This window comes from Herpailurus yagouaroundi, unplaced genomic scaffold (genome assembly GCF_014898765.1).
Source record: "Herpailurus yagouaroundi ecotype Mexico unplaced genomic scaffold, PumYag 187, whole genome shotgun sequence".
NCBI classification, from domain to species: domain Eukaryota; kingdom Metazoa; phylum Chordata; class Mammalia; order Carnivora; family Felidae; genus Herpailurus; species Herpailurus yagouaroundi.
Window position 1 is genome coordinate 5,885,540 of NW_024412418.1, and position 11,984 is coordinate 5,897,523.

The window sequence follows — 11,984 nt, forward strand, 5'->3', positions numbered from 1 at the left end:
ACTTCCCAGTTGAAGGTGTGATGGCCAGATGACATCGGGGCTCAAAACACCCTTGGGAAGATGCCCTCGTAGGGGCTGGGGTCTTTAAACTTCCCCAGTTTCAACAAGACATCAACCCACACCCACCTCTGCTTAGGCACGAGGGTTGTGGATTCAACAAGGCCCACAGACTCCACTCCTGACACTCGGGGAGAACTTCAGCTTTCGGCCACCTAACGCTTATCAAAAGCAGGAAAGTTTATGATTTCCACTCAGTCCATTCGGGCAGGGGAAGAACAAAAGCTCAGGCCTCCAAACTCGGACCTGTCTACCACCATACATCCATCAGGAAGCATCGCTTGTAAAGCAAAATACTTTCTATCCTCAGCCAGGAATAATTAAACGGTAATATGCTCCAGATCTGTGCTTTCTTGCCTAAGGAGAAAAGTCATTACAGTCGTGGCCTCAGGCAGACCTGGACATACCAGCAGTAGCCTTCCTGGAAAACTGACCTTCCTTCAACACAGCATTTCACAGTCAACAGCTCAGGCATGTGCTGGAACTGTTACTAGTTATTTTGCACTTGGCAAGCAGGCCAGCATTTAGCCGCAGTCTCCAGATGGTTGGGAGAGGCAAGGAGGATGGGGGGGGGGGGCGGTTAGGAGGGAGAGACAGCAGGAGCCGGCTACGAGCAAGGTCCTGGAGGAACCCCCAACCACTGCTGAGGACCTAGTGGGGCCTGGCGGCGGGGAACCCTGTCTCCCCACTGAAAGGGCTGTACGGGCCCTGTTCTGTGTGGTAAATTCTACCCCTGGCTCCCATTACCAGGGCTCCATTCCCCTCCACCAGCCCAGCGTCTGGTAAGTGCCCTTCCTTCCAGCCCGTGTGACACCACGTGACCACCATGCAGCTTCCATCCAGAGAAAATAGTGAAGGTAAAGTGTGTGTGTGTGTGTGTGTGTGTGTGTGTGTGTGTGCGCACGCGGTTACTTACGTATCATGTACACGCACACCTGGAGAAGTGTGTCAGGCGTGAGACTGCTTCAGGCGACCACACACAGTCCCGGAGCTTCTTCCCTTCCAGGCGCGTCCGCCTCCCGCGCGCCCACCCTCCGATGCTCCCGCTCCGGCCTCCCCAACACGCGCAGGGTCCCCGCGGGCGCAAGGCCTGGGCTTTCACGCCCCCCCCCGCCGCGGGGCCGCGGGGAGGCCCTTCTCCTCCTGCGAACAGTCCGCTTAAGACTCGGCTCAAAAACCACCACCCGTAATTCCGGAATCCGGTTACCTGTGCCTTTAAACCTCCCCTGGTACCTCGTGCATTCCTTTTGGGTTTGAGGCACCTGGGGCGGCTTCTTACGCGAGGACCTCTGCTGTATTCATCTTCGTTCCCTGGCCGGCCTGCGGCGTGTGCACCGCGGCTCTGGGAACGGCCTCTAGTCTCCCCGCAAGCAGGCATGCGCGCCGAGCACGCGCCGGAAAGCTTTCTCTCGTTGGCATGGGGGTGTGCACCGCCTGCCGTGTGACAGCCACGAGTTCATGCCTCCGAGGGTGAAATGCTGGTTTTCCTTACACCTGCATGACCCAACATACTAAAGCTTTTATTTACATAAAATAATTCACATAAAAGAGGGGGATCTGTTTCCCCCTCTGTTTGTGTTCCATGAGGGCAAAGGTTTTTGTCCTCTTTGTTTGTGGTTGAACCCGGTATTTTGCTTTACCAGCCACAGAGGCAGAGTGGCTGGTGCATCACAGGCACTAAGGGATAGTGGCTGGTGCATAGTTGGCGCTCAAAAACTGTCCAGATTGCCACAGTGTCCCAGAAATTCTGGGATTCCCCAAATCCATCACTGAAAAAAAAAAAAAAAAGAAAGAAAACCTCTGAAAATCCTGGGGACTTGCCTAAGGTATGTGTGCTGAGACCAAATGGCACAAATGGAGTGTCTGTCCATCTGTAGACCCATGTGTCTGACCCTGTGAAAGCACACGCAGCCACATCTCAGATGCACACTCACTTCTTCTTCCAAGTCTCCTCTTCACGTAGTCTCCCTGGATGTGTGTTTTGGGCTGGATTATGTCTCCCCAAATTCATAGCTTAAAGTCCTAACCCCAGTACCTCAGAATGTATTTGGAGGTACTGTCTTTAAAGAGGTGATGATGGTAAAATTTAAGTCGTTAGGGTGGGCCTTAATCCTTTATGACTGGTTTCCTGATAAATAGGGGAGATCAGGTCACAGACAGACACAGAGGGAAGACCAAGTGAAGACACAGGGAAGATGGCGGCCATCTGCATCAAAGAGAGAAGCTTCCGAGGAAACCAACCTGCCAGCGCCTTGATCTTGGACTTCTGGGCTCCGGAACTGAGAGAGATTAAATTCCTGTTGTTGAAGCTTCCTGGCCTGTGGCACTTTGTTGTGGCCCCAGCAAACTAACACAGTGTACAAAATCCAAAAGGGACACATGTTTTTGTTAAGAACGCCCCAATTAAACACAGGCCCGTACACTGCTCAGGAAAGGAAATGGTGGGGACCTAAAGTAGAAAGTGGGACAAAAAAGAAACAAAAGGCACCGTGTGTTGACACTTTTTATATTTGGTATTTGTGAGTCTTTTAAAAAAATTTTTTTTTCAGGCCATTTTTTCCTTAAAAAAAAAAAAAAGCAACCAACAGCAATACTCTGTACAAGTATAACAAACATTAGAAATATGCATCATTCCAAAATAGTTACAAGAAAATTACAGTTTTAGAGTCCATATCAACACATCCTGTTCATACGTGCCCCCGAGGGAAAAATGCTACAGTATGTCAAACACTTGGCTGCTATACAGTCTGAAAACGCAGAACTTGGACTTTTGAGGCAAACCAACATAGTCACCAAGCCTTGTTTAGCACAATAAGTGCAACCCAGCACTGCAAAAGAAAACCAGCCTTTTTCATCTCTGATGAAAAGCAAACATGAATCAGATGCAAAGGTGGCCCCCACCCCCAACGAGCCTCAGCTCGACGAAGCCCAACTCCAGTGCAGTCAAATCTGCCAAAGTCCACCGGAGGTCACTAGGTGCCCACAGGGAACAGACTCCCAAATGTCATTTCCCACCGGTGCCAAACGTCACTAGGTTTACCTTTGGAGGCAAACGTCCTCACTCTTGGGAGAAGGTACCGATGCCCCAAATCCCCCAGACCAACTGACCACCAACCTTCAGGCCTTTCACTGATAACTAATCCCACCCTCGCCATTTTTCTGTGTGCAACCGGCAAATAGGAAAGCAGGGGTGATCACACCATCTCCGCGATTCCACTGGACTCCTCAGATTTTAGTTCATCGTTCCTGGGAGGCTTTGGGGCAGGAGCTTGAAAGCACCTTCTCTTTTCTATGGCCAATCCCCAGCCCGTGCGTCCTTTATATTTACACAATTATCTTCCCTTTTCAATCACTGTGCTATAAATACCCTCACCACCCCCACCGGTCCCCAAACCCAGCCCTCTTCAGGATGCAGAGAAGCATCGTGACCTTCACATGACCTGCCATGTGGAATCCAGACCTCTCTACCACGAGCCTTCCTCCCAGGACTGGGAATGACATCTGAGAGTGGCTTAGCTGGGGCTCCTGCCCATTTCCCAAACCCATACCAGGTGGAAGGAAGGAGAGTTTCTGGGGTTTTGTGTGATTTTACACAGTATGTTTATAATTATTGTTGCTTTAGCCTTCTAAAGGAATTTTTGGAGCCAAGTCCTTCCCTCCGATTTCTCTGTGGCAGGGAACGTAGGCAGGGCCGGGCAGAGCATCTTTGTCAGAAGTGACTTCTACACCCCCATTCCAGTGGCTTCCTGACAAGTAAAGTGGAGAGGGGCATGACCCACAGAACTGCGGCCCCGGGCAGGGACCTCCGAATGCCATCATGGAACTCTGAGAGCTGCACGCATGGAGGGGCAGACCAGTGTGAAGGTTTGGAAGCAATCTGCCCAAAGCCAGCTTCACTCAACAGCCCGGGACGGCGTGGCTTCCCTGATGCAGGCCTAAAGAGCCGAAGGCCCCTCTGAAGGGGAGTCAAGATGGCCCAACCAGGCCCGTACAACCCATTCCTCGCAGGGCCTGATGCTGAATGAACTGCTTGCCACAAGAGAGAGCAAAGGATTCGGCGAAAAGTGCAATTTCTGTGTGGGAAGTAAGTCCTCCCCAGACACTGATACGACCACCTCCTCTCCTTTTAATCCTTTTAGTACCTCAAAGGGACAAGGGGGACAAAAGACGTACAAGCGCTGAGCCTCTGAACCGAATCAAGGGCTTTCAGTACGTTGTGGTTCACCCTCCATAACCCACTAGCACGTGCAGTCAGTTCTCAAGGTGCTAGCAAGTTGAGGAACACGGCAGCGTCGGGAGACGGGCTCCCCCAGGTCAAGAGTGACCGGGGCACCCGGAGAAGACCCCACTCCCATTTTCACTAGGACACAGTTGTCCTGAATTTACAGCAGGATTTATTACTGTGGAAAACGGCCACAGGAATCCAGGGACTTGGTAATTCCTTCATAAGACCTTCTCTACTTCATTGCCTATAGGAGGATAAATTCAAAACCTCTTCAAAATATAACCTGAGCCACAATATAAAATAAAAAGAAACAAACCCTTTCATGTTAATGCCTTGAGAAGTTTACAGATTATGTACCAATAAAATAAATCCTCATAAATTCTGAAATTCTTGGTGGATACACACCTGAAGCAAAAAAAAAAAAAAAAATTAATCTACATTAAAAAAATCAAAAGTAATTACAGCAGCAGTATAGTGAAAAGAGGTTTTAAAAATAATTACATCTTTGATACAAATTCAAACTCTGTACACCTCAATTCAAAGGAATGACTGTTTTAAGAGTTTAGTATATATATATACAGTAGATACCGATATGTGTCACTGCAGATAGACTAAAGCCAGTGGACTTTGAGGGAGGAGGGATTAATCAGACACTGTTTTCACACTGAAGTGTTCACAGATTGCCACGCTTTTAAACACACACACACATACACACAGACACGGACACACAGACGCACATAAAATGCCAACCTGAGTAAAACGTTACTAAAAACCTAGAGCATCATGAATCACTAAGTCACATATTGCACCTTTAAATAATCCTTCTTACCAAATACAGAAATGAGAAAAAAGGATGAAACAGGGACAAGAGAAGGAGATTATATCACTGTAGGGTTCCTCTGCTTTCCCCCACCCCCAGAAATTCTCAAGGTGATACTTGGTTTCCACTCTCACTCAACCAATGGGCTGAAAATGTGGCCAACAGAAATGTCTTTGGGGAAAACCGGGAGAGAAAGGGGGAAAAAAAGAATAGAGCACGAAACATGGGGGACGGGGAGGCCTCCTCTAGTCAAATGAGAACAGGAATGTTACCGAGAAGGCTGAACCTCAGATACTAAACTACTGTTTAAATATTCCTTATATTCCAATTATGAGATTCAATACAAAAATAGAGATATCTACTGAGTTTTGCCTGTGGAAGCATAATTCAGAAAAGGCACATGTTCAAATAGAAAACCCAGGCAGAAGAGGTACCACGTACCCCTCCCGACATGATAATCATCCACAATCACGTATTTTCCATCAGCTAGATTCCAAGATACAGTAGGTAAAAATAGATCTCTGATACTTAAAATATATTCAACCCAACACAATCCTGGCTTTAGCATGTGAATCATATAAAATAGTCTTTTTTAAAAAGAATCTGTTTTGAAAAAGAAAAAAAAATCATAGCTCACTTTTCCTGGTGTTCCATAATTCTCAAGGAAAAAAAAAAAAAGTGAACTCATCCCATTGGTATTCAGGAATGTAGTTGATTAACTCAACACCCATCCACAGCCCCTGACAGCCCCAACTTCTCATTTGTCATGTTCTACATGTGCAGCTTCACACCCTCAAATAAGTTCTAACAAAACAGAACAAAGAATAAGATATTAGACATATAAAAACATGTCGACATCGGGGCATTTTCCTTCGCTGTGGGTGTGACGGTCCGGTTCACTCCAGAAAGGTTTTACTTTGGAACTAGGCGATGTAACCATTTGTCTTTCCAAACGCAGTCACTGGTGCAAGGTTTTCATAGATTGTCATTGCAGTTGTGTTCTGGTAGATAAGATCTACTTTTGAGTCCTTCTGGGATCTGATGATATCCAAAACACACTGGTTGAGGAAAACATACTGGTCCTGTTAGAAAAGTAAAAAGAGAAAGCAAATGAGCAGAGGTCCCAGAGATTAGCACCCAAGGTTACTTTCAGATTACCACCACTCCCCCAAACCCATCGGCCCCACAATGAACAAAGCCAACAAGATTTTCTTGGTTAGTGAGCATGGGCGGTGTAAGGAGTCAATTGTGATTCTCAACAGAGGGGACAGGTTAAGGGGGATAATCTGGGTAGAGTTGGGTGGGGACCACCCTCAGGCAAGCTCGTCAGAATATGCAGGTAGCCATTAAAAAAGAAAGAGGAAAAAGGTATATGCTGAAAGATATCCAGGGTGCTATAAGAGAAAAAAAAAATCACAGGGCAGAATTAGATATAACATAAAATCCAATGGAAAAAAATATTCCATGTGTCAATATCCAAGATATATAAAAAAAACCTACACAACTCGACAGCCAAAAAACAATCTGATTAGAAAACGGGCAGAGGAACTTAATAGACACTTCTCCAAAGAAGACATATAGATGGTCCACAGACACATGAAAAGATGCTCAACATCACTCATCATCAGGGAAATGCAAATCAAAACCACCATGAGATATTACCTCACACCTGTCAGAAGGGCTAGTATCAAAAAGACAAAAAACAACAAGGACTGGAGAGGATGTGGAGAAAAGGGGACCCTTGTGCACTACTGGTGGGAATGTAAATTGGTACAGCCACTAAGGAAAACAATATGAAAGTTCCTCAAAAAATTAAAAACAGAAATACAATTGTGATCCACTAAGTCCACTACTGGGTATTTACCCAAAGAAAACAAAACACTAATTGAAAAAGATATGTGAACCCCTATGTTTGTTGCAGTATTTTTTACAGTAGCCAAGATAGGAAAGCAACCCAAGCAGCCATCAATAGATGATAAATAAAGACGTGGTATAAATATGCAATGGAATATTACTCAGCCATAATAAAGAATGAGATCTTGCCATTTGTGACAACATGGATGGACCTAAAGGGTATTATGCTAAGTGAAATAAGTCAGACAGAGAAAGACAAATACCATATGCTTTCACTTATGCATAGACTCTAAAACTCAAAACAAACACACAAAAAAGCAGAAACAGACCCATAAATACAGAGAATTGGTGGTTACCAGAGGGGAGGGGAGGGGGGAAATGGGCAAAATGGGAAAAGGGGAGTAGGAGGAACAGGCTTCCGGTTATGGAATGAATTAAGTCACGGGGATGAAAGGCACAGCATATGGAATACGGTCAATGGTACTGTAATAACCTTGTGTGGTGACAGATGGTAGTTACACTTATGATGAGCAGAACATAACATATAGACTTGTTGAATCACTCTGTTGTACACCTGAAACAAATGTAACATTGTGTGTGTCATCTGTACTCAGTTTTTTTAAAGAGCACCAGCCATAACAACAACAACAAAAAAGTACTGTGTGTGTGCGTGTGTACATGTGTTTTTCTACAGATGTACATAAAGAAACCTATAGTGATATACACAAACTGTAAGCATTGGCTACCTCTAGGGAAGAAAAAGTAAAAGAGAAAAATACATTCTATATAATCCTGTTTTGTTAGATGTCTTAATATGAACAAGTTTACATTATCTTCAAACTACAAAAAAAAAGGACCAAGAAAAGAATTTGTGGGCAGGTATAAGATTTCTGTGTTTCTTCAAAGGAGATAAAAGACTGAGTTCTACTCTACATAATTATAGCAGGAAAAAAAAAATTCTCTTCTGACCAACACAGGAGGTGAATTCTACACTTTCTTCCACAACCATGCTGCTCGCCCAAAAGCACACGATGTACCCAGGCCTCCAGAACATTCCCTGCTAGACTCAAAAACACAGCACATATTCATGGAGTTCTAAATTGGTACAGGGTGACAGCCTGATACAAAATTAATATTCTGCTCTCATCCCAGTCAAGACACATTCCTTCCTACAGCGTTGAAGAGGGCGATTTCCCAATATATTTGCTGAGAACATGACTTGAAAACAATGTTTGTCAGGAACATTTCAGGGAAAGCCGAATCCAATGGGTCTTACCCAACTGACACTGTAGATACTAAGCATGAAGTTTCTCAGCTGGCCAGCCATCCCCCGGGGACTATGATAATTGATGTTCTTTTACATTCACAGGGCTAGGTGAGGATACACTGCTATATGAACATTACACCTATTTCATTCACATTGCTAACATTTGAGAAGTCCGTTTCATCAGCTTGTTTTAAGGATGGTCAGACCTTCTCAGAAACAAAGCATGAAGATACCAGTTTTAAGAGTTTACAATCCGGAAGCCAAAGTTCAGAGAACGGCTAAGATTATTTGATGAGTTAGTGGCTGCAACGTAAGGAATCCAGGTATGATCTTGGTGTGTACTGTTCCATTGCTGGTATCACTACCACTGTATCACCATATCGGATAATTCAATCGCAGTTAAGGATCTAAAAGAAGTCCAGTGTTACCTCACAGCCCAGAACCAGAAAGACCTAGAAGGGTGAAGTGTTTCAACACAAGTATGTGACATGATGCAACCTTTTGAAAACAGGATTGAAAAAGCGGACTGCCACACACAGAGCTCGGCCTCACCTCTGTTTGCACCATTAAAGGCCTGTGCATTCGAAGGTCATACACAATCCCATACACATCCACAGTGTTCTCATTCTCTATCTGGTAGATAAGACGATCGATGGCAATGAACGTGCCTGTCCTTCCAACCCCAGCACTGAAGAAAAAAAGACATGAACACATCACCATGGGTTACCTCTAACATAAAATGCTCAAATGTGCATTTGTGCATGTATCTTGCTCCCCTCCACTATCAATGCCCAGGATCATGAAACATTTGCTCAACTAAAACCTCAGCAAATTGGATTACACTAGCTTGGGACTGGGACCCAAACCCTAACGTTCATTTTGCGTCAAATATCACAAATAAAACCTCTTGCTAGAGCGGCTTGAATCTCAGTCCCATTCAAGTTATTAACCATATCCCAGGATGGCAAGTTTCATCAATTTGTTCCCCATAGGGCAACAAAGCCCCTCTTCATCTTTCCTAAATTAATTGCTTTAGCCTAAAAGCTAGCTAGTTGTCTTATTGGGCTAGAGCAGGAAGTGGGGACAAACTTTTTCTGTAAAGGACCAGATAGTAAATATCTTTGGCTTTGCACACTAAATGATCTCTTTCTGCCATTTTAGGATGAAAGTAACTAGAGGCAATATGTGAACAAACAGGCATGGCTCTGTTCCAATACAACTTTATTCATAAAGGGATTGTGGTAATAGTTTCACAGGTGTATACTTGCCTCCAAACTCATGCAGTTGTATACATTAATTTATGTACAGTTTTGTATGCCAAAAAAAAATGTTTTAAATAAATCAATAAAATGAACTAAAACTATGCATTTCAACTTCACTAAATAACAAACCAAAATGCTGAATGAAGAAAGCAGGTTGCAGAATGATGTCTACATCATAAAATTTGGCAAAAGCTTAAAGCTATATAAAACCACAGATATACATACATATGTAATAAAATATAAAAGCATACAAGGGAATGATTCAGATCAACTTTAGAACCATGTTTAACTGTGTAAGGACACTGATAAGTAGCAACTTTACATCTGGAACATATTATTAACAAAAAGAAACATGACCTCATGCCATAGTTTATTAGATTATTACTCTATATTTTTGTAAGGTTGGAATATCTTTTTTTTAATTTTTGTTAATGTTTATTTATTTTTGAGACAGAGGGAGACAGAGTGCAAGAGGGGGAGGGGCAGAGAGAGAGAGGGAGACGCAGAATCGGAAACAGGCTCCAGGCTCTGAGCTGTCAGCACAGAGCCCGATGAGGGGCTTGAACCCACGAACCGTGAGATCATGATCTGAGCCGAAGTCAGATGCTCAACCGACTGAGCCACCCAGACCCCCCTAGGTTGAAATATTTTATAAGAAAATGTCATAGGGGCACTTGGGTGGCTCCGTTGGTTCAGCATCTGACTCTTGATCTCGGCTCAGGTCATGATCTCACGGTATGTGAGTTCGAGCCCCGTGTCAGGCTCTAAGCTGACAGTGCAGAACCTGCTTGGAATTCTGTCTCTCCCTCTCTCTGCCCCTCCCCAACTTGTTCTCTCTCTCTCTCTCTCAAAATAAATAAATAAACTTAATAAAATGTTATAAGTAAGATATAAATTAGAATATATTATAGTCTTAAAAAAAACACAGGCAACCTACCAGATCTGGCCCATGGTTATAGTTTGCCAACCCCTGCTCTAAAAGCCTTAGGGCTTAGGGAATAAGTCCATGGTCCCTTATCCAAACCTTTCTTAAATTTCCAAATGCCTGTTGCATTCCCTCTCACGCCTTGCTTTTCTAAAGTGTCCGCATTTATAATGGCGTTTGAAACCGGTCCTACGTGGAGCGCCATCTGCATACCTGCAATGCACCAGAATGGGAGACTCAGGAGGACTCTGCTTCATGTAGTCACGGACAAGGTACCGAAAATTGATGAGCAGGTCGGTGGTGTCGGGAACGCCGTGGTCCGGCCAGGAGGTGAAATGAAACTGTCGCAGAGGGTGACTCTCACTTGTCTGGAGCTAAGAACCCAGGAAAGAGAAAAGGGCACGTGAAATGGAGCAGCACCCGAAGGCTGAGCCGCATGGGATAGCTGACGGGTAGCTACAGAGGAGTGGTTACAACTAACAACTGCAATGTTACATTGGTACAGCAACTGAGAAAGTGCTTGCTCACCAAATCCCCACAATGTGCCCAAGAGGGAGGGTTTATCATCCCCTTTAAAGATTCTGAAAAGTGAATCAACTCCCCCCACTCAGCCTAGATGCGGTACAAGTGCATCATCCTCTGATCCTGAGTTCAGATCTTCCTTTCCCACTACAGGTGCCTGCCAGTAATGCACTCACAGTCTCACAGTCCTATAACTACACCTTCTTAGAGCTTCATGAAGCCCGTCCCTGAGCCCACACGGGAAGGTCATCAACCAAAACACCAAAAATGAACTATACTGATGCAACTCTGATAATCAGAACCTTTGGGGTGAGAGCTGCCTCACAATCCGTGAGCCTTCCGGAGAGTCTCACGAAGCGACAGGCAACTGGCGAGCACCAAGGAAGTATTTAGAATTGCAAGAGTTTGAGAAAAGACCATCCCCCCTCAAAGAAAAAAAAAAAAGAAAGAAAGAAAAAGAAAAAGAAAAAAGCATCTATTTCAACATCAGACAACAGGAAGTGGATCTCGTTAGAACAGTTAGTTATGACACAGACTAGTTTCCTACCGCAGATTGAAGCATGTACCTTTTGTCATCAGAACTCCACCCAGGCTGGGCCATTCCTGCCCTGGATTCAAGTGTTCTCACTACGTCCATCCCCGGCACTGACCTCACCCACATACCTACATCTGGACTGCAGGCATTTCCATGTTCTTGATGACAGCTACCTTTTGAAGCTTTTTTTTTTTTTTTTTTGTATGTATGTTATAAAAGCAGTGTATTCACATTGTTCAAAACATGGAAAAGAGTAGAGAAAGGGGCAGAGTGAGGGACAGGGTACTGGGAAGTCTCATACACACAAAGGTGACGTTCACAAATTTAACCGAAAGTATTGATCCAAAGAAGGAAAGCAGTTATGTGGGATAAGGAGAGGAAGGGGTGGGGGGAGTTCAGACCTTTCAGTATTTATCTCTGTAGAGGGGCAAGGGGGCTCAGGTTAGGGGTGGCAGTCAAAGGAAACTTTTAGTTCTATCTGTTGCCTTCCTGCTTTTATTTTTTTTAATTTTTTTTT

At 44.5% G+C, this 11,984-nt stretch overlaps 1 protein-coding gene across 4 annotated transcripts in view; it reads right to left on the reverse strand.

Annotated features, from left to right (window-relative positions):
* Window positions 1–2,573: 2,573 nt before the first annotated feature.
* Window positions 2,574–11,984, reverse strand: part of PTPRJ (protein tyrosine phosphatase receptor type J) — a 56,688-nt gene continuing 47,277 nt past the window's right edge. For all 4 annotated transcript variants that reach the window (XM_040495146.1, XM_040495147.1, XM_040495145.1 and 1 more), the window contains 3 exons: window positions 10,624–10,784; window positions 8,776–8,911; window positions 2,574–6,184 (listed from right to left, as the gene is read on the reverse strand). In XM_040495146.1, the coding sequence (XP_040351080.1) occupies window positions 6,026–6,184; window positions 8,776–8,911; window positions 10,624–10,784 (456 nt within the window). In that variant the 3' untranslated portion in view covers window positions 2,574–6,025. The remainder of the gene's footprint in view (window positions 6,185–8,775; window positions 8,912–10,623; window positions 10,785–11,984) is intronic.